Source organism: Thalassophryne amazonica, chromosome 12 (genome assembly GCF_902500255.1).
Source record: "Thalassophryne amazonica chromosome 12, fThaAma1.1, whole genome shotgun sequence".
NCBI classification, from domain to species: Eukaryota; Metazoa; Chordata; class Actinopteri; order Batrachoidiformes; family Batrachoididae; genus Thalassophryne; species Thalassophryne amazonica.
Window position 1 is genome coordinate 62781293 of NC_047114.1, and position 23720 is coordinate 62805012.

Consider the following 23720-nt stretch of genomic DNA (forward strand, 5'->3'; position numbering starts at 1 on the left):
TTATCTTCTGCGAGCAAAAGACTCAGATACTGCTACAGTCTTGGTGTTGTTGGATCTTAGTGCTGTGTTTGACACTGTTTCTCATTATATTCTACCTGATAGGCTAGAAAATTGTTTCAGGATTACTGGAACTGTCCTTGCATGGTTGATGTCTTATCTGTCTGGTTGTTCCCACTGTGTTTTGTGCAATGGCACGACCTCTGATTTTAGGGGCATGAAGTTTGGAGTTTCACAGGGATCCGTTCTAGGCCCCCTGCTTTTTTCCCTGTATATAGCACCCCTTGGGAACATATTGCAGCGTTTAGGGGTTGCTTTTCATTGCTATGCTGATGACACTCAATTATATATGCCGATAACTGCTGGAAATCTTGTCCACAGGAACCTTGGGGTAATTTTTGATCCTACGTTGTCCTTTGACCTCCACATTAGGGACATTATGAGGACTGCTTTCTTCCATCTAAGAAATATAGCAAAGATTCATCCCATCCTATCTATGGCTGATGCTGAGACTCTGATTCATGCTTTTATTTCTTCCAGATTAGACTATTGTAATGCTTTGTTTTCTGGTTTACCGCAGTCCAGCATCAGGGGTCTTCAACTGGTTCAAAATGCTGCTGCCAGACCTCTGACACAAAGCAGAAGGTTTGACCATATTACGCCAGTTCTGGCATCCCTTCACTGGCTTCCAGTCTCTCTGAGATCGGATTTTAAAGTATTATTAATGACCTATAAAATTGTTAATGGACTGGCACCCCCCTAAATGGCCGGCCTGGTTGAGTACTACATACCGGCTTGGGCCCTGTGTTCACAGAGTGCAGGCCTATTGTGTGTCCCGGTGGAAAAAAGTCAGTGGGGTACAGAGCCTTCTCTCACTGTGCCCCAGCTCTGTGGAATGATCTCCCTGTGCAGATCCGACAGTCGGACTCTGTGGAGACTTTTAAGACCAGACTGAAGACACACTTTTTTCCCTATATTATCATTAGTATTTTATAAGATTTTGTCTTCTTTTATTCTTTTTATTTATTTTATTCCTTTTACTTATTTATGTTTTAATTTTTTATTGTTTTTAATCTTCATTCATTTTATTCTGCCTTTTATATGATGTTGTGAAGCACTTTGAGGCGACTAGTTGTGATGTGGCGCTGTATAAATTAATAAATTTGAAATTTGAACATGAAAATTTATACTGCAATAATGTGAAAAATATGTTGAAATGTGACACTTTGTATTATTATAATGCGAGAAGCTTCAGGTTATAAAGAGGTAAGTACTTCTCAGGCAGAGGTGGAGGCATTTTAATGATGGCTGTGGCTGGTCACAGTTGAATCATTCAACTTTAACAGCTGAGAGACTTTTGATGGAGTTTTTGTTGGCACATGTAAATGCTGTCTTAACATTTACAAAGACTACAAGCCAATTACTTGTGCTTTCTCTCTGTAACCTGTAACAGGCACGGTTTTTGGTATGGGCGAACTGGGCGGGGCACTTTTTTTCATGACACATATATGGGGAGCACCACAACAAGCACTTAAAAAAAATCATTCTGTGTCACAAAGCGGTTATTATATCACTGTGTGAGGAATTGGCAAATTGACGTCCCACAGCTGCAGGCAGGTGCCCCTGCGTGCTGACGTGCACAGAACAGTGACAGAGGTTTGGTGGCTGTCTCCTGCGTAACCAGGGACAGGCACACTCCTTGTGGAGGCTCCTCTGCTCCGCGGCTCTGGACAGAGCAACCTGCTCCCCACTGCTCTGCTCACAGCAAAGTCCACTAAGGATGCAGCAGAACCAAAACTTCAATGAATGAGGCAGGCAGCTAGTTTATGAGATAAAAGGTGTTTGAAAGCAGATAGACAGGGGGTTTGAATCTCATTGGAGAGGACAGGAGCTCCGTTGACATTTCTAGCTGAAGTGACTTGAATTTTACCTTTTTTGTGTGACTGCAAGAGTGTGTGCTCTCCAGTTTTTACAAAAATTTTCCAGCAGCTGGAAACTCTCTTCTTGTTGCCATGTACATTGACAAAATAATCATATGAGCGAAGCGTCACGCAGCGGCGCGAAGGTCACTCATGGTACAGGGCGTCCTAAACAGGAAATGCCAATTTTCAGATCCACAGTAAAACAGGAAATGTTCAAATTTCAAATTGGTTTGACAGACGAGATCCCATGGAATCTTGCGGGAACTTGGTAAGCTCACACTCAAACAGGAAGTGAAACAGGAAATGTTCAAATGTCAAACACTTCCTGGCATGAGTGGAGCTAGAGCGGAGGCTGGAGTTTCACTGGATTCTACTGAAATCTTATTGGACACAGATGATTGACATGTCACAGCACCACACGTCTGGTTGAAAGAGCTGCATTTTCAAATCAGTGAGTCATACTGACTGCTAGTTTCCTCCTGTCCAGTAGTTTGTGCTGTGTACCACAAAACATTCTAATCCACCTTAGTAGAAGAAGAAAAATGTTTGCTCCAGATGTGAACTGAACATGTCGTTTGAACTATGGACTTCTAATCACACCAAACTTATATTGGTGAGTAAATGACTGTATTTTATGTCAGAATGAGTTCCAGGTTGTTAAAAGCAGCATTTCTCTGTTAATTCGGGTTGCCTTATATACACATGTTTAAACTAACAGACAGCAGCTGGTTCATGCTCTGTTGGCTTATTAGTGCAGTAGATAACTGTAACAATCCTTCAAATGGTGATACAAGCATCAAATTCAGTACAAATACAGCTGGAGCAAAATTAATGGAGCAACTTTAACTTCTGACCCCTGTACAAACTGAAACTGACCTTTGTCACCATTCTTGCTGCTTTTACCTCATAACTCCATAACATTCAGTCACAGATTGTCCAAACTATACCTTTTTTGGAATCTTTATGATCAGGCAAATAATGTGGTGCAGTTTTCTATATGATTGGAGCATCTTTTAATTTAAACCAGGGGTGGGCAACTTGTTCCAGAAAGGGCCAAGAGGCTGCAGGTTTTCTTTGCAGCCACTGATTCCACCAGGTGATTTCACTGATTAACTGATTCCATCTGCTCAAAGTGATATTAATCAGTGAAATCACCTGGTGGAATCAGTGGCTGCAAAGAAAACCTGCAACCTCTTGGCCCTTTCTGGAACAAGTTGCCCACCTGTAATTTTGACCCCTGTGTAATTCTTCAATTGACCATGACCTGGCTGCCTCTTGAAAATTCAAGTAGCCAATCAGTTTTTTTTTTAAAAGAGTTTATGTCTATGGATTATTTGTGCCAAATTTGATGCTTGTATCACCATTTGCAGGATTCCACTCAAAATATTCTCTTATCTGCTGCACTATATATAAGATGTAAGATGCTGCTCCACAGTGTTTCTCAATTGCCCTCAAAAGTATTGGAACACTTGATATTTCACACATTTTAATTTGTTTATTCTATTATGAATACATTTTTTAAAAATTATCTTCCTTAACTCAAACTGAAAGCAAATCTCTACAACTTGATATAAATGAATTAAAAATATAAAATCCAGCTTCCTGATGAAGTGGTGTAGAGGAGGATTTTCTTAAAAAGGAGACCTGAAAGTTCAGCTACAATTTGACAGAAAATTGTAAGGGATATCTTCTATTTTTTTTTTTTAATTTCATTTCATTTATATAGCGCCAAATCACAACAGAGTTGCCTCAAGGCGCTTCACACAAGTAAGGTCTAACCTTACCAACCCCCCAGTAAGGAAAAACTCCCTATGAGGAAGAAACCTCAAGCAGACCAGACTCAAAAGGGTGACCCTCTGCTTGGGCCATGCTACAGACATAAATTACAGAACAATTCACAAAACGAATATACAGGAAATGCTGTTGGTGCATGGAGCTACACCTTAAACAGAGAAAAAAAAACAGAATCAGGCATCAGAAAGACAAGAAATACTGTATAATTTGCCAGCATTAAACAACAAGAAAACAGAAGAAATACTAAGGTGATCTCCGGCCACTAGCACTAAGCTTCACTAAAAACCCAGAATTTAGGTAAAGTTGAGGCCGCTGCATGCTCCGTTTCCTAATAAAATTAATTAAAAGAGTAAAAAGCGTAAAACAAAACTATACCAGTATGCTAGCCATACGAAAGGGAAAATAAGTGCATCTTAAGTCTGGACTTGAAAGTCTCCACAGAATCTGACTGTTTAATTGATGCAGGGAGATCATTCCACAGAGCAGGGGCACGATAAGAGAAAGCTCTATGACCTGCAGACTTCTTATTCACCCTAGGGACACAAAGTAGTCCTGCACCCTGAGAACGCAAAGCCTGGGCCGGCACATAAGGTTTAATTAGGTCAGCTAGGTAGGGAGATGCCAGACCGTGAACAATTTTATAGACTAGTAGCAGAACCTTAAAATCTGATCTCACTGGGACAGGAAGCCAGTGAAGGGATGCCAAAATGGGTATAATGTGGTCGAACTTTCTGATTCGTGTGAAAAGTCTGGCTGCAGCATTTTGAACCAATTGGAGAGCCCTAATGCTAGACTGCGGTAAACCAGAAAATAGAACATTGCAGTAGTCCAATCTAGAAGAGATAAATGCATGGATCAGGGTCTCAGCATCAGCCATAGACAGGATGGGACGGGTCTTTGCTATATTTCGCAGGTGGAAGAAAGCAGTCCTCATAATATTTCTAATGTGGAGGTCAAAGGACAATGTAGTATCAAAAATTACCCCACGGTTCCTCAGTTTGTCAGTGTGATGTATGACACATAAGCCTAGGCTGAGCGTTAATTGGTCAAATTGATGCAGATGTCTCACTGGACCAAGAACCATCATTTCAGTCTTATCAGAGTTTAAAAGTAGGAAATTTCTGGACATCCAACTTCTCACTGATGCAAGGCAATCTTCTAAGGATTTTATGTGAACGAGATAACGAGCAGTTATCGGCATATATAACTAAGTATCATCAGCATCGCAGTGAAAGGTAATCCCATTTTTCAATATACTAGGGTCAAGATTAGGTTTCTTAAGTAATGGTTTAATCACTGCAGATTTGAAACATTTAGGAACAGATCCAGAAGTTAAAGAAAGATGAATAATTTCCAAAACAGTCGGCCCAAGAATGGGCCACAGGTCCTGAAACAGTTTTGTTGGTATAGGATCAAATAAGCAGGTTGTGCTTTTTGTTGACGTTATGAGTTTCGTCAGCATGCTTAGTGAAATACTATCAAATTCTGAAAATCTAGGTAATACCTCAGTAATGGCACCCACCTCAATAGCAGGGTGTTGTGGATGGGTTAAAGCATGCTGGGATATGTGTAATCTAATGTTTTCTATTTTCTTCTCAAAGTAATCCAGGAAATCTTGTGCTGTAAAAGGAGACTGAACTGCAGGTGGTTGTCCATGAATAAGTGTTGCCACCGTGTCAAACAAGAACTTTGAGTTATGCTTGTTTTTGTTGATCAAATCAGAGTAATAGGTCCGCTTTGTAATCATTGAACCAAGGTGACTGTGATTTGGGGGAGCGCGGTTTTAACACAGGTGGCGCAATCATGACAAGTGTAGTATTGAGCACTGAGTTTAAACTATCCACAAGACTGTCTACTGATTGGGTATTTCCCAAATGTGAAGCTAAGACATCAGGCAGTCTCGCTTCGAGTTCAGTCTTAGTTGAGGAGTTGATGCATCGCTGTAGTAATATATACGAGGTCTGTCAATAAAGTAACGGTCCTTTTTATTTTTTTCAAAAACTATATGGATTTGAATCACGTGCAAGCCGCAGGGCACGCTGCGCTCCGAGCCGCCGTCGCCAGCCTGTTTCAAGGTGAAAACTTCCAAATTTAAGCCTCTGTTGACCCAGGACATCGTGAGAGAACAGAGACGTTTCAGAAGAGCTCGGGATCAGCAGTTTACCTGGACATTCCACTGTTAAAGGAGATTTTGTAATGAAAGATGTGCGGACGGATTCGCGCGTCGGCACCCAGCCGCTCATGGCACGGCGCCACAGCAAAACACCTCCGTGTTGATAACCATTCGTAAGATTCAGACGGTTTTCGATGGCTTTCAGTCGAGTGAGTATCCGAGAAATTGTTTAACAGCTGGGCATCTTCAAACTTGTCCTGTAATGCTTCCAACGGAGGTGTTTTGCTGTGGCACCGTGCGATGAGCGGCTGGGTGCCGATGCGCAAATCCGTCTGCACGTCTTTCATTACAAAATCTCCTTTAACAGTGGAATGTCCGGATAAACTGCTGATCCTGAGCTCTTCTGAGACTTCTCTGTTCTCTCACGACATCCTGGGTCAACAGAGGCTTAAATTTGGAAGTTTTCAGCTCGAAACAGGCAGACGACGGCGGCTCGGGGCACGGCGCGCCCTGCGGCTCCATGGGGAGTCCTTAAAGCGACAGTAACACTCCATAATCTCTCAACAGCCGTTAAAATTTTCACCGAAAACCAGCTGAATTTCTCGAATGGTGTCCACTCGGATGTGCCTCACAGTTTTTGAAAAAATTTTGATCAAGCAAAGCGGCAGTCTCTGAGCCATTCCTGTACAATGAAAAAAAAGACGAGAGGGGTGGACCACTCCTCACTCAAAGCCTGCCCACAGGAGAATGACGCAACCGACAGGCGTGGAAAAACTCACGCATGCGCACGAGGGTTCAACATTGGCTGATGTAATCGCACGTGATTCAAATCCATATAGTTTTTGAAAAAAATAAAAAGGACCGTTACTTTATTGACAGACCTTGTAAGGTTGTTGTTCCACAAAACATGGCAGCGAAACTGTAAACTTAAGTGAGTGATCAGATACCACTGATGTAAGAGGCATGATGTCAATATTTGTGACAGCAATATCACGTGCAATAACCGGATCCAGGGTATTTCCACTAATGTGTGTTGAGTCCCGAATGCATTGCTGAAATCCTAATGCATCCACAATTTCCATAAATGAAAATCACCAGTGATTAGAATGTTATCTGCAATAGTTGACAAGTTAGAGATGAACGCACCAAATTCATCTAAGAATTCAGAATATGGGCCAGGAGGCCTATATACAGTGACAAAATAATACGGCTGATTTTTATATTTCTGACCTTGGCAATGCATAATATCCTGAGAGAGTGGAGAATCAGATGCTCAAACTAGTTATATCTGTGACCCCCCACTAGCTAATAAGCTAAACCTAGAATTATAAATAACAGCAACACTCCCGCCTTGCTTCGCATCACGAGGGACTTGACTAAATGTATATGCTGGTGGGCAGGCCTCATTTAAGGGGAGGACAGCTGTCAGTTTAAGCCAGATTTCACATAATCCAATCATATCTAAGTGATGATCAATAATTAGATCATTAATCAACAATGATTTTGAGGACAGTGATCTTATGTTAATGAGATCCAGACTAAGGACCTCAGTGGGGTTGACAGTTGAACTGTTTGGATTTAGGGGTGGTTCCAGAGTAGGATATATAATATGCCTAGAAGTAGGTTTAGGTTTGAGACATTCCACACGCGTTGTAAGTTGCAGACACGAAACCTTTGCTATTGCTGGAGCAACCACTGGGCCATCCTCAATTTCAACATCATCCAATGTAGTAATGGGTATTAAGTTTGCAAAGCATATCCCTCTATGATTTTTATGGACATGTCTACGGAAGCAGGCCACAGTCTCAACTTGTTGAATTTCCCTCCCTGGCAGATAAACTGCACTATCACCATAGTGGATTTTCTGCACTAATTTTCCCGCTAAGCTAATGGATTCTACACCCACATTTGTCATAAGCCTTGCAGAGTCTCTAATCACCTGCTCCGTGGCCTGCTGTAAATTCCTAATGTTACCCTCCCTGTAGAGCAGGGGTGGCCAAGTTCGGTCCTCAAGAGCCACATTCCTGACACTCTTAGTTGTCTCCCTGCTCCAACACACCTGAATCCAATGAAAGGCTCATTAAAAGTCTGCTAACGAGTCTTTCATTGGATTCAGGTGTGTTGGAGCAGGGAGACAACTAAGAGTGTCAGGAATGTGACTCTCGAGGACCGAACTTGGCCACCCCTGCTGTAGAGCTCTGTCTATGTTCGCAGACACGATGGCGGCGCCTACCCCAGTAGGGTGGAGGCCGTCTGACATCAGTAAGCCACGGTGACCCCAGAAAGAAGGCCAGTTATCAATAAAGCTAAAGCCTTGCTGTCTACAAAATTGCACCAGCCACCTATTTAATGATGTCAGCCTGCTAAATGCCTCATCATTACCCCGGGAGGGGAGGGGACCAGAGACTATTAATCGATGCAGACACATCTTTCTGGCAAGGTCACAAGTACTTATAGTAGAGAAGCTTGAATCTTCGACTGGACTGGATTGCTTGACATCCAGTCGAAGATTCAAGCTTCTCTACTATGGAAACCACCTGGACAACTGAGAGCCTTCACAGAAACGTCACAAGTACTCTCTATGTCCATTTTTGTGACCTTTGAGTGCTTCATCCTGACATCACTGGTGCCGACATGAATAACTATGTGACTATATCTCATGTCATGCTCCTTAGTCTGGCTTCCATTTTGCAGCATCAGCATGCTAAGATGGGATGCAATGGCCCCAGGAATATATTTATCGTCAGCCGGCATCTGTAACCTGACTTTGCGGGTGATAGAATCCCCTATCACTAAAGTCTGGTGTTTCGGCCTGGAGACAGGAGTGGAAGTCACTTGTGGGCTCAGAGAATTCACATCAGGCAATTCCAAGGGGGAGAACTGATTCACAGTCGCAGTGGCAAGTGTGATCGGGGTACCACAACCGGGCACCAAGCCCTACGGGGCTTCCTCCGCTGAGCCACCGTCTGAAAACCGTCCTCCACAGCCGGCATTTCTAGGTTAATGCTAATGGGCTCGCTAGCCGGCCCAACACTAACCTCATCTGGAGTGTCTGCAACATCTAACTGGAGTGCCCATAACATCGAACGTTACATCTAGCATCTAACATTATACATTCCAAATCTAAGGTGGAACTCTACTCGTGTTTACTAAGGTACGCCTAAATATCTTTAAAAAGAGAGAGAGAGAGAGAGAGAAAAAGAGAGTAGAGCCACTTAGGTGCCTGGTTTTGAGAATCACGGATGGTAGGTTGAATAGCTTTTTTATCACACAGGAACTCTTCCTACCCACTTACGCAGCTCAAGAATATGGACAGCAGGTATATAAGTGACATTTACATGACAATTTATATGACAATATTGAGATACGATAATTTGGCCATATTGTACCATATTGTACAGCCCTACTGTCAACTAGCTGAAAACTATGAATATTAATTTACATCTACATTTAAAAAATGCTTAAAGTGGGAGGGGGTTAAGAGGGCTGTAATGGGGGGGGGGGGGGGGGGGTCAGCTGAAAAGCAAAAAAAGAAAAATGCTTAAAAAGGCGTGAGGTCTGAAAGGTTTTTGCCATACTAATGCTCCCCTGAAGCATTTGCTCAAAATAAAGTCTGAAGAACCTGAATGACATGGTGAGATGCTGACGAGCTTCGCTCATTGATATCCACGACATATGCATATTAATCATCATCATCATCATGAAATTTTAAATTAGGCTCATCTTCATAATTAACTGGTTTATTTGATGGAGAAAAAGAATCACATTTGATTTCAGTGGCATGGGAATGCTAGTAATATTTCAGTTTTGATTTTCTTTTGACCCACAGATGAAGACCAAAAATTAGGGAGAAAAAAAGGCAAACACTACATTATCAAATTTCTGTCATACCTAAAACTTTTGCAGATTAGTTAATGCTACATATTTACACATTTAGTCTAATATTTATAGACATCAAACTAAACATTTAGCTAAATGTTGCGACAAATATGCACCTTAATAAAAGAGCTAATTATTCCTCCCTGAAAGAAAGATTCATAAAGTGTCTAATGAGCATGTAAGGCCATGTTTATTCAAATTTGCAATTCATCAATGTTTTGTATGAAAGTTATATTATAGCATGAGGTCTTATTATGTCAATTTCAATTACAATTTCAGGGGCACTTCTAAAATAATAAAAAATGGTTGTTTGTGTGTGTGAGGGGTGGGGGCGCTTGGAGGGGGTCTCGTCCAGGGAGTAATTCAGTGTGGAACCACCGCTGATCTGTAATGTAGGATCAGCATGTGTAATTGCACAGGAAACTTTCAGGTGGAGCATGTCCCCAAAGGAGAAGCTATATGGTTTCATGCACAAACACAGCAGCTATGCATTTGTTGATTATTTAAATATCTTAACACTTTGACAGACTCAGTCAGGAGCAGTGTTCCTGTTCACATCCCACAATCCAGGTTTGCACAATAAACCATTTGGAGTAATTCACCTAAGAAATCAAAGCAGTGTAATAAATAAATAAATAAATAAATAAATAAATAATAATAAAAATCTGAAATTGAAGCAGTTTTGTTTCCCTTGGAGACTTTCATCTATCAGTCAAGTTTCGAACCAGTTTGCACTCTGTTTGCACAATTATGACACATTGCCAGTGGGGATCCATGAGCTCTCGTGTTTATAAAAAAGGTAGCTGGCATTTTTCAAGAGTGGCAATAAATTATGCAAAGTTTCTCTAATGAATTGGAATTGTGTGTGAGTCCAGAATGTTCTTAGATGGGCTAGGGAGCCCATTAGCATCAGCCTAGAAATGCTGGCTATGGAGGACGGCTTTCGCACTGTGGCTAGGCAGAGGAAGCCCCAGAGGGCTTGGTGCCTGGTTGTGGTACCCCGATCACACTCGCCATTGCAAACTGTGAATCGGTTCTCCCCCTTGGAATTGCCTGATGTGAATTCTCTGAGCCTACAAGTGACTTCCACTCCTGTCTCCAGGCCGAAACACCAGACTTTAGTGATAGAGGATTCTATCACCCGCAAAGTCAGGTTACAGACGCCGGCTGACGTTAAATGTATTCCTGGGGCCAGAGCTCCCGACATTACATCTCATCTTAGGGTGCTGACGCTGCAGAAGGGAAGACAGACGAAGGAACATGACATGAGATATAGTCACATAGTTATTCACGTCAGCAACAATGATGTCAGGATGAAGCACTCAAAGGTCACAAAAATGGACATAGAGAGGACTTGTGACCTTGCCAGAAAGATGTGTCGGCATTGATTAATAGTCCCTGGTCCCCTCCCCTCCCAGGGTACTGATGAGGCGTTTAGCAGGCTGACATTGTTAAATAGGTGGCTGGCGCAATTTTGTAGACAGCAAGGCTTTAGCTTTATTGATAACTGGCCTTCGTTCTGGGGCCACCGTGGCTTGCTGATGCCGGACGGCCTCCACCCTACTGGGGAAGGTGCCGCAACCTTGTCTGCGAACATAGATAGAGCTCTACAGGGAGGGTAACATTATGACTTTATAGCAGGCTAAGGAGCAGGTGATTAGAGACCCTGCAAGGTTTATGACAAATGTGGGTGTTTCTGTGTAGGCTCTCAGTTGTCCAGGTGGTTTTCAGGATATTACGCATTGCGAAGGTCAGAAGAATAAAATCAGCCGTATTACTTTGTCACTGTATATAGGCCTCCTGGCCCATATTCTGAATTCTTTGATGAATCTGGTGCGTTCATCACTTGCCAACTATTGCAGATAACATTCTGATCATTGGTGACTTTAACGTTCATATAAATAAGGCTTCTGATCCCCTCTGCAAAACATTTATGGAAATTGTGGATGCATTAGGATTTCGGCAATGCATTCGGACTCGACACACATTAGTGGAAATACCCTGGATCTGGTTCTCGCATGTGGTATTGCTGTCATGAATATTGACATCATGCCTCTTGCATCGGTGATCTCTGATCACTGACTTATTAAGTTTACAGTTTCGCTGCCGTGTTTAGTGGAACAACAACCTTATTTATCACTACAGCGATGCATCAACTCCTCAACTAAGACTGAACTTGAAGCTAGACTGCCTGATGTCTTAGCTTCACATTTGGCAAATACTCAATCAGTAGACAGTCTTGTGGATAGTTTAAACTCAGTGCTCATAACTACACTTGACATGATTGCGCCACCTGTGTTAAAATCGCACTCCCCCAAATCACAGTCACCTTGGTTCAATGATTACCTGCGTGACCTCAAGCATAAGGCAAGAGGTCTAGAACGGAAATGGCGTCGCTCAAAATTAGAAGTATTCCACCTTGCATGGCATGATGCAATCTTAGACTATAAGCATGCATTATTGGCTACAAAGTGGACCTATTACTCTGATTTGATCAACAAAAACAAGCATAACTCAAAGTTCTTGTTTGACATGGTGGCAGCACTTATTCATGGACAACCACCTGCACTTCGGTCTCCTTTTACAGCACAAGATTTCCTGGATTACTTTGAGAAGAAAATAGAAGACATTAGGTTAAACATATCCCATCATGCCTTAACCCAGCCAGTACACCCCACTATTGAGGTGGGCACCATTACTGAGGTATTACCTAGATTTACAGAATCTGATAGTATCTCACAAGGCATGCTGACAAAACTCATAACGTCAACAAAAAGCACAACCTCTTTATTCGATCCTATGTCAACAAAACTGTTTAAGGACCTGTGGCCCACTCTTGGGCTGACTGTGCTGGAAATGATTAATCTTTCTTTAACTTCTGGATCTGTTCCTAAATGTTTCAAATCTGCAGTGATTAATCCATTACTTAAGAAACCTAATCTTGACCCTAGTATATTGAAAAACTGTCGGCCGATATCAAATCTATCATTTTGCTCTAAAATTCTGGAAAAAATGGTGTCACGGCAGCTTGTGGACTGTCTTACTGATAATAATCTCTTTGAGCCACCGCAGTCTGCTTTTAGAAAATATAATTCCACAGAGACGGCTCTCACTAAAGTGGTGAATGATCTTCTGCTTACAATGGATTTGGACACCACCACAGTTCTGGTGCTGTTAGATCTCGGTGCTGCATTTGATACCGTGAAACATCATATTCTACTTGATAGGCTGGAAAGTCATTTGGGGATTAGTAGAGAAGCTTGAATCTTCGACTGGACTGGGGTGCTTGACGCGAGGACATTTCGCTTCAAATCGCAGAAGCTTCCTCAGCTAAAATTCTTGCTCTGGTAGTCTGACGTCTGCCTTTTAGAGAAGAATAACAGAAGCCACAAAGGCTTGAGTTTTAAACCTAACCAGACCCCTCCTACCGAGAGGCAGACTGCTATAGGCTTGTGACTAAACAATAGCTCTAATTAGCACCTATTGTGCTCTAGTTAGCACCCTCCTAATGACAGGACATCTGTCCCTCCTAATGATGGGACGGGTGCCTCTCCTGACCGCTCCCCTGACGACTCTCCTGAAGATGTGAATGACTCATTACCATGAACAAAAGACTGAAACTGCTTTGACCTGAGTACCCCATTGTAAACAGGGGACAAAGCGTGTCTCAGTCCACCTCCCCAGTTATGGCTGGGTTTCAACTGTTTCACATAAAATGCCTCCTTCACTCCTCTCTCAAACCATTTCCTTTCTCTGGCTAAGATTTTAACTTACTTGTCCTCAAACGTGTGGTTAGTGTCTTTAAGGTGGAGATGAACTGCAGACTGAGGTCCACCGGCGCCCTCTCTGCGGTGCTGGTATAGCCTTTTGTGTAACAGCTGCTTAGTCTCACCTATATAGTGTTTGTTACAGTTTTCCTGACATCTGATAGAATATACTACATTGCTCTGTTTGTAACTAGGGATCCTATCCTTAGGGTGAACTAATTTCTGTCTCAAGGTGTTAACAGGTTTAAAGTAAACTGGGATTTTGTACTGTCTGAAGATCCTCTGTAGTTTTTCCCCTACTCCTGCTAAATAAGGGAGATACACTCCTCTTCTTCTTGTCTCCATCTCCTGTCTGTCTGGTCTCTTTGTTCTTTGGGATTTCTGCACTTTATCCAGGGACCATCGTGGGTAACCACATACTGTGAGGGCTTTCCGGACATTTTGTTGTTCTTTAGCCCTTCCCTCTGTAGTTGTGGGCACCCGTAGGGCTCTGTGTTGAAGAGTCCTGATCACCCCGAGCTTGTGTTCAAGGGGGTGGTTTGAGCCAAAGAGCAGATATTGGTCAGTGTGAGTGGGTTTTCTGTAAACCCCTGTTTGGAGCTGCCTGTTCTCTCCAATTGTAACATCACAGTCCAAGAAGGCTAAATGATTGTTTCTGGAATCCTCACGTGTGAACTTCATACTGGAGTCAACCGAGTTGATGTGCTCTGTAAAGGCCTCCACTTCCTGTTGCTTGATTTTGACCCATGTGTCATCGACATATCTGAACCAGTGACTGGGAGCGATGCCCGTGAATGACTCCAAGTCTCTCTTCTCCACTAGCTCCATGTACAGACTGGCCACAATGGGGGATACCGGAGACCCCATCGCACAACCATGGATCTGCCTGTAGTAATTCCCCCTAAACAGGAAATACGTGGTGTTGAGACAGATCTCCAAGAGTTGGCAGATGTGGTCTGGTGTAAGTTTGGTCATTTCAAGTACAGATGCATCCTCCAGCAGCCTCTGCCTCACAGCTGTGACGGCCTCCGCAGTGGGGATGCAGGTGAACAACGATGCATCCAAGGCCTCCAAGCAAAACGTCCTCACGTCAAGCAACCCAGTCCAGTCGAACATTCAAGCTTCTCTACTATGGAAACCACCTGGACAACTGAGAGCCTTCACAGAAACATTTGGGGATTACTGGGAGTGCCCTTGCATGGCTGATGTCATACTTGACCAGTCGTTCTCACTGTGTTTTGTACAGTAACACTACCTCTAACCTTAGTGACATGAAATTTGAGGTTCCACAGGGGTCCGTCTTAGGCCCCTTGGTTTTCTCCCTTTATATAGCACCCCTTGGGCAAATATTATGCCATTTTGGGATTACCTTTCACTGCGATGCTGATACTCAGTTATATATGCTGATAACTGATGGTAATCTCGTTCACATAAAATTCTTAGAAGATTGCCTTGCATCAGTGAGAAGTTGGATGTCCAGAAATTTCCTACTTTTAAACTCTGATAAGACTGAAATGATGGTTCTTGGTCCAGTGAGACATCGGCATCAATTTGACCAGTTAACGCTCAGCCTAGGCTCGTGTGTCATACATCACACTGACAAAGTGAGGAACCTTGAGGTAATTTTTGATCCTACATTGTCCTTTGACCTCCACATTAGAAATATTATGAGGACTGCTTTCTTCCACCTGTGAAATATAGCAAAGATTTGTCCCATCCTGTCTGTGGCTGATGCTGAAACCCTGATCCATGCATTTATCTCTTCTAGATTGGACTACTGCAATGTTCTATTTTCTGGTTTACCGCAGTCTAGCATTAGGGCTCTCCAATTAGTTCAAAATGCTGCAGCCAGACTTTTGACACAAATCAGAAAGTTTGACCACATTACACCCATTTTGGCATCCCTTCACTGGCTTCCTGTCCCAGTGAGATCAGATTTTAAGGTTCTGCTACTAGTCTATAAAATTGTTCATGGACTGGCACCTCCCTACTTAGCTGACCTAATTAAACCTTACGTACTGGCTTTGCGTTCTCAGGGTGCAGGACTACTTTGTGTCCCTAGGGTGAATAAGAAGTCTGCTGTCATAGAGCTTCCTCTTATCATGCCCCTGTTCTGTGGAATGATCTCCCTGCTTCAATTAAACAGTCAGATTCTGTGGAGACTTTCAAGTCCAGACTTAAGATGCACTTATTTTCCCTTTCATATGGCTAGCATACTGGTATAGTTTTGTTTTACTCTTTTTACTCTTTTAAGTCATTTTATTAGGAAACAGAGCGTGCCGCGGCCTTCAATGTTACCTAAATTCTGGGTCTCTTAGTGAAGCTTAGGGCTAGTGGCTGACGATCACCTTAGTATTTCTCCTGTTTTTCTTGTTGTTTAATGCTGGCAAATTATACAGTATTTCTTGTCTTTCTGATGCCTGATTCTGTTTTTTCTCTCTGTTTAAGGTGCAGCTCCATCCAGAGATGGGAGTTGTATTTGTGCTGGTGACCCTCCTGTCCTGTGTACCAACAGCATTTCCTGTATATTTGTTTTGTGAATTGTTCTGTTTCTGTGAATTGTTATGTAATTTATATCTGTAGCATGGCCCAAGCAGAGGGTCACTCCTTTGAGGTTTCTCCCTCAGAGGGAGTTTTTCCTTACCACTGTTGCTCTGGGGGTTATTAAGGTTAGACCTTACTTGTGTGAAGCGCCTTGAGGCAACTCTGTTGTGATTGTGGTGGTGTCCATTTTCCATGACTGGACTGGGTCAAGCAACCCAGTCCAGTCGAAGATTCAAGCTTCTTTACTATGGAAACTACCTGGACAACTGAGAGCCTACACAGAAACATTGTCCATATCAATCATAGCCAAGCATATGTGTCTTATACCATAATCACATTCTTTGTCATGCAATAAGGAATTAAAATAACCATTTGTACTTAAGAATGAAATACGTTTATGTCTCATTATCATGTGAAAATTTGGTTTCATGTGAATGGAGATATTTTGGGAAAAAAAAATAAAATAAATAAATATATATATATATATACAGTGAGGAAAATAAGCATTTGAACACCCTGCAATTTTGCAAGTTCTCCCACTTAGAAATCATGGAGGGGTCTGAAATTTTCATCTTAGGTGCATGTCCACTGTGAGAGATATAATCTAAAAAAACAAATCCGGAAATCACAATGTATGATTTTTTAATAATTTATTTGTACGTTACTGCTGCAAATAAGTATTTGAACACCTGTGACAATCAATGTTAATATTTGGTACAGTAGCCTTTGTTTGCAATCCAGTTGTTAAGTGTGACGTAACGCATCATGTGATTTTCAACTTCCGGCTCCAAACAAAAAAGGCTCGCTGTCATTAACATTGAGAACTGCACTGAGACGATCTGATCAGGCTGCACTTAAACCGCTGCACAAGGACAACAGCATTAACATCACAACATGAAACTCTTTGTATATTGTGCCTAAAACTCTCCTGGATATATTAACTGGGATTTTAGACGTTGTTACTGCGTTTGTTTTATGTAAAAATGTCAGACGTTCAGGTCGTTTGTTATTTTCAGTGGGAGTTGTTGTGAGCTGCGATCGATTCCTGTTCATGTCGTTCGGGGAAAAAGTGAAGTTTGCACTTTATCGTCCTGTTTATTTTAATAAATATTTTTTTATTAACAAACAGACATATATTTTAGCTGTGCATAATAAAATATGTAAAGTAAAAGAAAAAAAAGTTTTATTAAGTGTTCTGACCATAGAACCAGATGAATGCGGTTAACGGAGGTGGAGGCGGAGAAGGAGAAGGGAGGGACGGAGGTTTGCGCACAATGTAAACACAAACTAAACTTAAACTGCAAATCCTTAAAAGGATCAAACAGACGTAACTTTAATTGTAAACTTGCAGGTCTTTGGACCCGGAAACAGATTTATCACGTGATGCGTTACGTCAGCGCTTAACAACAGGATTACAGAGGTCAAACGTTTCCTGTAGTTTTTCACCAGGTTTGCACACACTGCAGCAGGGATTTTGGTCCACTCCTCCATACAGATCTTCTCTAGATCTTTCAGGTTTGGAGTTTCAGCTCCCTCCAAAGATTTTCTATTGAGTTCAGGTCTGGAGACTGGCCAGGCCACTCCAGGTTCTTGAAATGCTTCTTACGGAGCCCCTCCTTAGTTGCCCTGGCTGTGTGTTTGGGGTCATTGTCATGCTGGAAGACCCAGCCATAACCCATCTTCAATGCTCTTACTGAGGGAAATCTTACTGTTTGCCAAAATCTCGCAATACATGACCCCATCCATCCTCACTTCAATACGGTGCAGTCGTCCTGTCCCCTTTGCAGAAGAGCACCCCCAAAATGATGCTTCCACCCCCATGCTTCATGGTTGGGATGGTTTTCTTGGGGTTGTTGTCATCCTCTAAACATGGTAAGTGGAGTTGATTCCAAAAAGCTCTATTCTGGTCTCATCTGACCACATGACCTTCTCCCATGCCTCCTCTGGATCATCTAGAGGGTCACTGGTGAACTTCAAACGGGCCTGGACATGTGCTGGCTTGAGCAGGGGGACCTTGCTGCCCTGCAGGATTTTAAACCATGACAGCATCATGTGTTACTAATGTAATCTTTATGACTGTGGACCCAGCTCTCTTCAGGTCATTGACCAGATCCTCCTGTGTAGTTCTGAGCTTTCTCAGAATCATCCTTACCCCACAAAGTGAGATCTTGCATGGAATCCCAGACTGAGGGAGATTGACAGTCATCTTGTGTTTCTTCCACTTTCTAATAAATAATCATAACAGTTGTTGTCTTCTACCAAGCTGCTTGCCTGTTGTCCTGTAGTCCATCCCAGCTTGTGCAGGTCTACAGTTTTGTCCCTGGTGTCCTTAGACAGCTCTTTGGTCTTGGCTATGGTGGACAGATTGGGGTGTGATTGATTGAGTGTGTGAACAGGTGTCTTTTATACAGATAACAGGTTCAAACAGGTGCAATTAATACAGGTAAAGAGTGCAGAATAAAAGGGCTTCTTAAAGAAAAATTAACAGGTCTGTGTGAGCCAGAATTCTTGCTGGTTGGTAGGTGTTCAAATACTTATTTGCAGCAGTAACATACAAACAAATTATTTAAAAAATCATACCTTGTGATTTCGGGATTTTTTTTAGATTATGTCTCTCACAGTGGACATGCACCTAAGATGAAAATTTCAGACCCCTCCATGATTTCTAAGTGGGAGAACTTGCAAAATTGCAGGGTGTTCAAATACTTATTTTCCTCACTGTGTGTATATATATATATATATATATATATATATATATATATATATATATATATATATATATATATATATATATATATATATATATATATATATATATATATATATATATAATCCACGTTATATTGAATGAATGAATGAATGAATGAATGAATGAAATTTATTTCAGCATCAACACAGTACAGACACAACATATCAAAACAAATCAAAACAAAAACCAAAACCAAAATTTGCACTGTGTGTCTGAAAAGGGGTGGGAAGAAGCAAAGCTTATAAGTTACCCACCCCATACCAAAAATCCAGTCCAACACATTTTACACTTATACTCCAAAAAAAATAAAAAAAATAAAAAATAGGACTCATAAATACATATCCATTTTTGCTCACACTCCTATATATACATACATTCCCCACAGATACATACCATACATTAACAAATTTATACATCATATTTATACATTAAATTCAATTTCCTTTTCCAATATATCCAGAAATTAATAGGTTTTTATAACATTTCTTAAAACAAACTAAAGAACTACATAATCTAATTTCAACAGGACATTTATTCCAAATCTTCACCCCCTTAACTGAAACACAAAAACCCTTTATATTAGTGCGTACGGGAGGCCTCTTAAATACAGCACATCCTCGTAAACTATATCCAGAATCCCTTATCTTGAACAGGTTCTGGACATAAAGTGGTAAGGCTCGATTATTTGCTTTGTACAAAGTTTGTATTGTGATATAATCCACTAAATCTCTAAATTTCAATAAATTTAAAATCATAAACAAAGAATGCGTTGACTCAAGATAATGTTTGTTACAAATAATTCTAATGGCATGTTTTTGTAAGAGAAATACTTGATTGGTATTTGATTTATAAGTGTTACCCCAAGACTCCACACAATATGTCATATATGATACTACTAAAGAATGATATAAAGTGAGTAATCCTTCCTGTAACAGTGTGTCCTTGACCCTGTACATGATGGCGATAGATTTTGACATTTTCAATTTTATATAATTTATATGCGGTTTCCAGCTGAGTTTATTATCAATTATAACACCAAGGAATTTATTCTCAGTCACTGTCTCTATTTCCATATTGTTAATGGTTACATTTTTACATTTAGGTACAAATTTATTTCCAAATATAATACATTTAGTTTTTCCAAGGTGAAGTGACAATTTATTAGCATTAAACCAAGCCTTGAATTTATCCAATTCATTTTCCACAGTATCCAAAAGCTGTTCAAGATTATCACCACTACAAAACACAGTTGTGTCATCTGCAAAAAGGACACACCTCAGTACTCTTGACACCCAACTTATATCATTTATATATAGTATAAATAACAGGGGTCCTAACACCGAACCCTGGGGCACCCCACACGTAATTTCACGAAGTCCAGAATCAATGTTATTATAATGAACATACTGAAACCGACCATGTAAATAACTATTTATCCAATCATATGCTAATCCTCTAATTCCGTATTTCTGTAATTTGGTTAATAATATTTCATGGTTAACAGTATCAAATGCTTTCTGTAAATAAAAAAAAAATACCTACTGTATATTGCTTATTATCTACTGCAGTCGCTATATTTTCGATAAAATCCATCAATGCATGTGATGTAGATCTAGATTTTCTAAATCCATACTGTTCTTCACAAAGTATCTCATGCTTTTGCAAGTAATTATTCAATCTTTTTACAAAAATTTTTTCTAGTATTTTCGAAAATTGTGGTAAAAGTGAAATAGGTCTGCAATTGGAAAAAGTGTGTTTGTCCCCGGTTTTAAATGTAGGTATTACTTTTGCTATCTTCATCTGAGAAGGAAATTTACCAGAACTTAATGATATATTACAAATATAGCTGAAAGGTTTCGCCATACAATCAATAATTTTTTTCAGAAAAGCCATATCAAAATTATTAAAATCCTTTGTTTTCTTACTTTTGGAATTATGCACCAGATCAATTATCTCTTCTTCATTGGTTGCACCAACAAACATTGACACAGATTTATTAAATGTTATCTTATTTTCAAAAAAATTTGTGCTCCTTGAGTCGATATTACTAGCTAGTTTTTTCCCCACATTGACAAAAAATTCGTTAAAATGGTCAGCAATAGACTCATTGTCTTCAATCACAGTATTATTCAAGAGAAAAAAAGAAGGATAATCTCTAACATTTTTACTCTTTTTTATTATTTCATTTAAAATGTTCCATGTATTTTTTTTATATTATTCTTGTTTTTAACGAGTAGCTCGCTATAGTATTTCTTCTTACTAAATCTCATAATATAAATTAGTTTATTCTTATAAATTTTATATTTACTTTCAGCTTCCTTTGTTCTTAATTTTATAAATTGTTTATACAATAAATTCTTCTTTTTACATGCTCTCTGAAGTCCCTTAGTTATCCATGGTTTATTGCCGTATCGATTAGTGTATATTTTGTCAACAAGAGGACAATGTTTATCATATAACTTAGAAATAGAGGAAATGAAACCATCATAGGATACATCAACATCATCAACATAAACTTCATTCCAATTCTGACGTAGTAAATCCTCCCTTAAATTGTCAATGGCTATTGGTGTTACTTTTCTACTCAACCTATTCAAATCCTTTCGAAACACTCGACCATGTAATGCAAAAACAGTGAATACTGGCAGGTGATCCGTAATATCACTTACCAGTAGTCCCGCACTGAGCTTACCGGATATAACATTTGTTAGAATATTATCAATAAGGGTTGTTGAGTTCGAAGTTATTCTGCTTGGATGAATAATAGTCGGGAATAACCCCATACAATATATGGAATTTATAAATGAAGTAGTTTGTGGATGATTGTGAGGATTTAGAAAATCAATATTAAAATCACCACAAATAAATAAATGTGCATTCTTATTAATTTTGTTGTACATTCCCATAATTATTTGTTCAAAGGTATCAATATTTGCTCCAGGAGCTCTGTATATGCAACTAACAACCGTATTATTTGAATTTATAGATGTAATTTTGACCGTAACACATTCCATGATATTATCAACTGTAAAATACATATTATTAACTAGTTTACAATTATAATCAGACCTTACATATAATGCCACGCCCCGCCTCTTCTCATCTGTCTATTAACCAGAAACAATTGATAACCATCCAGTTGTACTAAATCTTGATATTCATAAGACTTACCAGTCAGAAAGTTGTCCAGCAACAAGGGTTCCAATCGTCATTCCTACAAAGAATAAGGAGGTGGACAGAGGAACCTTCCATGCGTCATCGCACACCAGATCCCACTGCACAACGAAATGATCATCTGGCTTTAACTTGTTTGCGACAGAAAACACAAACGATCTAACAAATACTTAAAATTAATCCCATCTTTTAAATTCAGATAGCATTTTAGTTCACATTTCATTTCAAAATCAGATTTATTTCATGCGTGCCAGCGCTTTGCTCCGTGCGTAAATACCTCAGAGACGATAGTGGCGGCGTATTTCTCGGTGCTGTAGACCCATCCATCCACGCACGGTTCCGTGTCGTTGCTGAATATCATTGTGTCCTCCGTGGAGTTGATCACTTTGTAACGGGAGCAGCTGTCAGGTCCGATCCTCCTGCTGCGCTCGCGGAAGGACGGCAGATCCACTGTGCCATTGCGCGTCAGGTTGGCAGGTGTTGTGCAGTGATGTTCGGACGTATCAGCGATAAAAACCGTCAGAACTCCCATGTACCCGCATGGAACGACGCTGACACTCAGTAACACCATGATCATAACTTGAAAGAGTCCATAGTCTCCCAAAAAAGACGTGGCATCATCGAAGTCACTTATTTCTTCACCCGACATGACTTACAGGAAACGTACCAAAAACGAAGTCTGTCACACAACCCATGCTCGGATTGGCTATATACACTCATCTGTGCCTGCAGCGAGGAATGAAAATCAATCACGTTGCCAGACTCGTTTATGCGCACAACACAAATTGAAAACACGCTGCATGTCCTTGAATGCAAGACTTTCTTTTTTTGGGGCTAGATGGTTTTTTGCCACTAAAACCTCCTCTGATTTCAGACCAACATTGTAATGATCTACCAGACCACTGAGGTGCTTCTCACAGAGAAAGCTTTCTGATTCAGGACAGTGGCGGTTCTACACTGAATTACTCCCCAGGCAACACCCCCCCAGAGTGCTCCCCGGAACCCCCCTGCCACAAAATTTTGCACAAACAGCCATTTTTAAAATTATTTTATTATTAATATTTTAGAAGTACCCCTGAAATTGCAATTGAAATTGACATCAAAAGACAGCAGGCATCATTTTTTTCTGATTGGTTAAAATTGTGTCAATGGCAACATTTATGAAATTGTCGAATTCTGCTTAAATTCAGACTTTCAAGGTGGATATTTCAGTTGTCAGCGGTCTTATTTTTATTGATACGCATCAATCTTTAGTTTATTGCACAGTCTATCTTGCCAGCTGTATTTTATCAGCGGGTTTTCTTTTCCTTTAAATCATCGGCAATTTTTCATTAGGTTTTGATGTAAGTGTGTGACATAACTGATGTTATCACATCAACATGATTTATTTATGTATTTATGTTTCTCTTGGCCCATAAACTGACTGGCACCTCAGACAAAACTGGAGGGCCAAATTGAACTGGAAAAGGTGGTTGTTGTAGAATAAGCTCACAGTCTTATTTTGAAACTCACCCACCGTTGATCTCATAGTCTGATAGCATTAGGGTCAGAACCTGCTGAAACACCCACAGTTTCAGTTTAGCACAACACTTTTTTCTTTTAATTGCCTTGGTATTGCACTTCCTTGTGGACCAGCAAACATAATTTGTTCACAATTTAGCATTTGTTGAAAATCGAGAATCACGTTTTGATATTCATTTGGAGGGTTGAAAGCTGCTGTACAGTAACTTTTCAAGAAATGTCACATTGCAGACATCAATAAGGCACATGATGTTTCAACA

General features: G+C 40.5%; 1 protein-coding gene across 1 annotated transcript in view; it reads right to left on the minus strand.

Annotated features, from left to right (window-relative positions):
• Nucleotides 1–22673, minus strand: part of LOC117522130 (solute carrier family 22 member 5-like) — a 67491-nt gene extending 44818 nt beyond the window's left edge. Inside the window, exons 1-2 of the mRNA XM_034183513.1 lie at nt 22217–22673; nt 21937–22040 (exon numbers count right to left, since the gene is read on the minus strand). Coding sequence (XP_034039404.1) covers nt 21937–22040; nt 22217–22588 — 476 coding nt within the window. The 5' untranslated portion in view covers nt 22589–22673. The remainder of the gene's footprint in view (nt 1–21936; nt 22041–22216) is intronic.
• Nucleotides 22674–23720: the final 1047 nt, after the last annotated feature.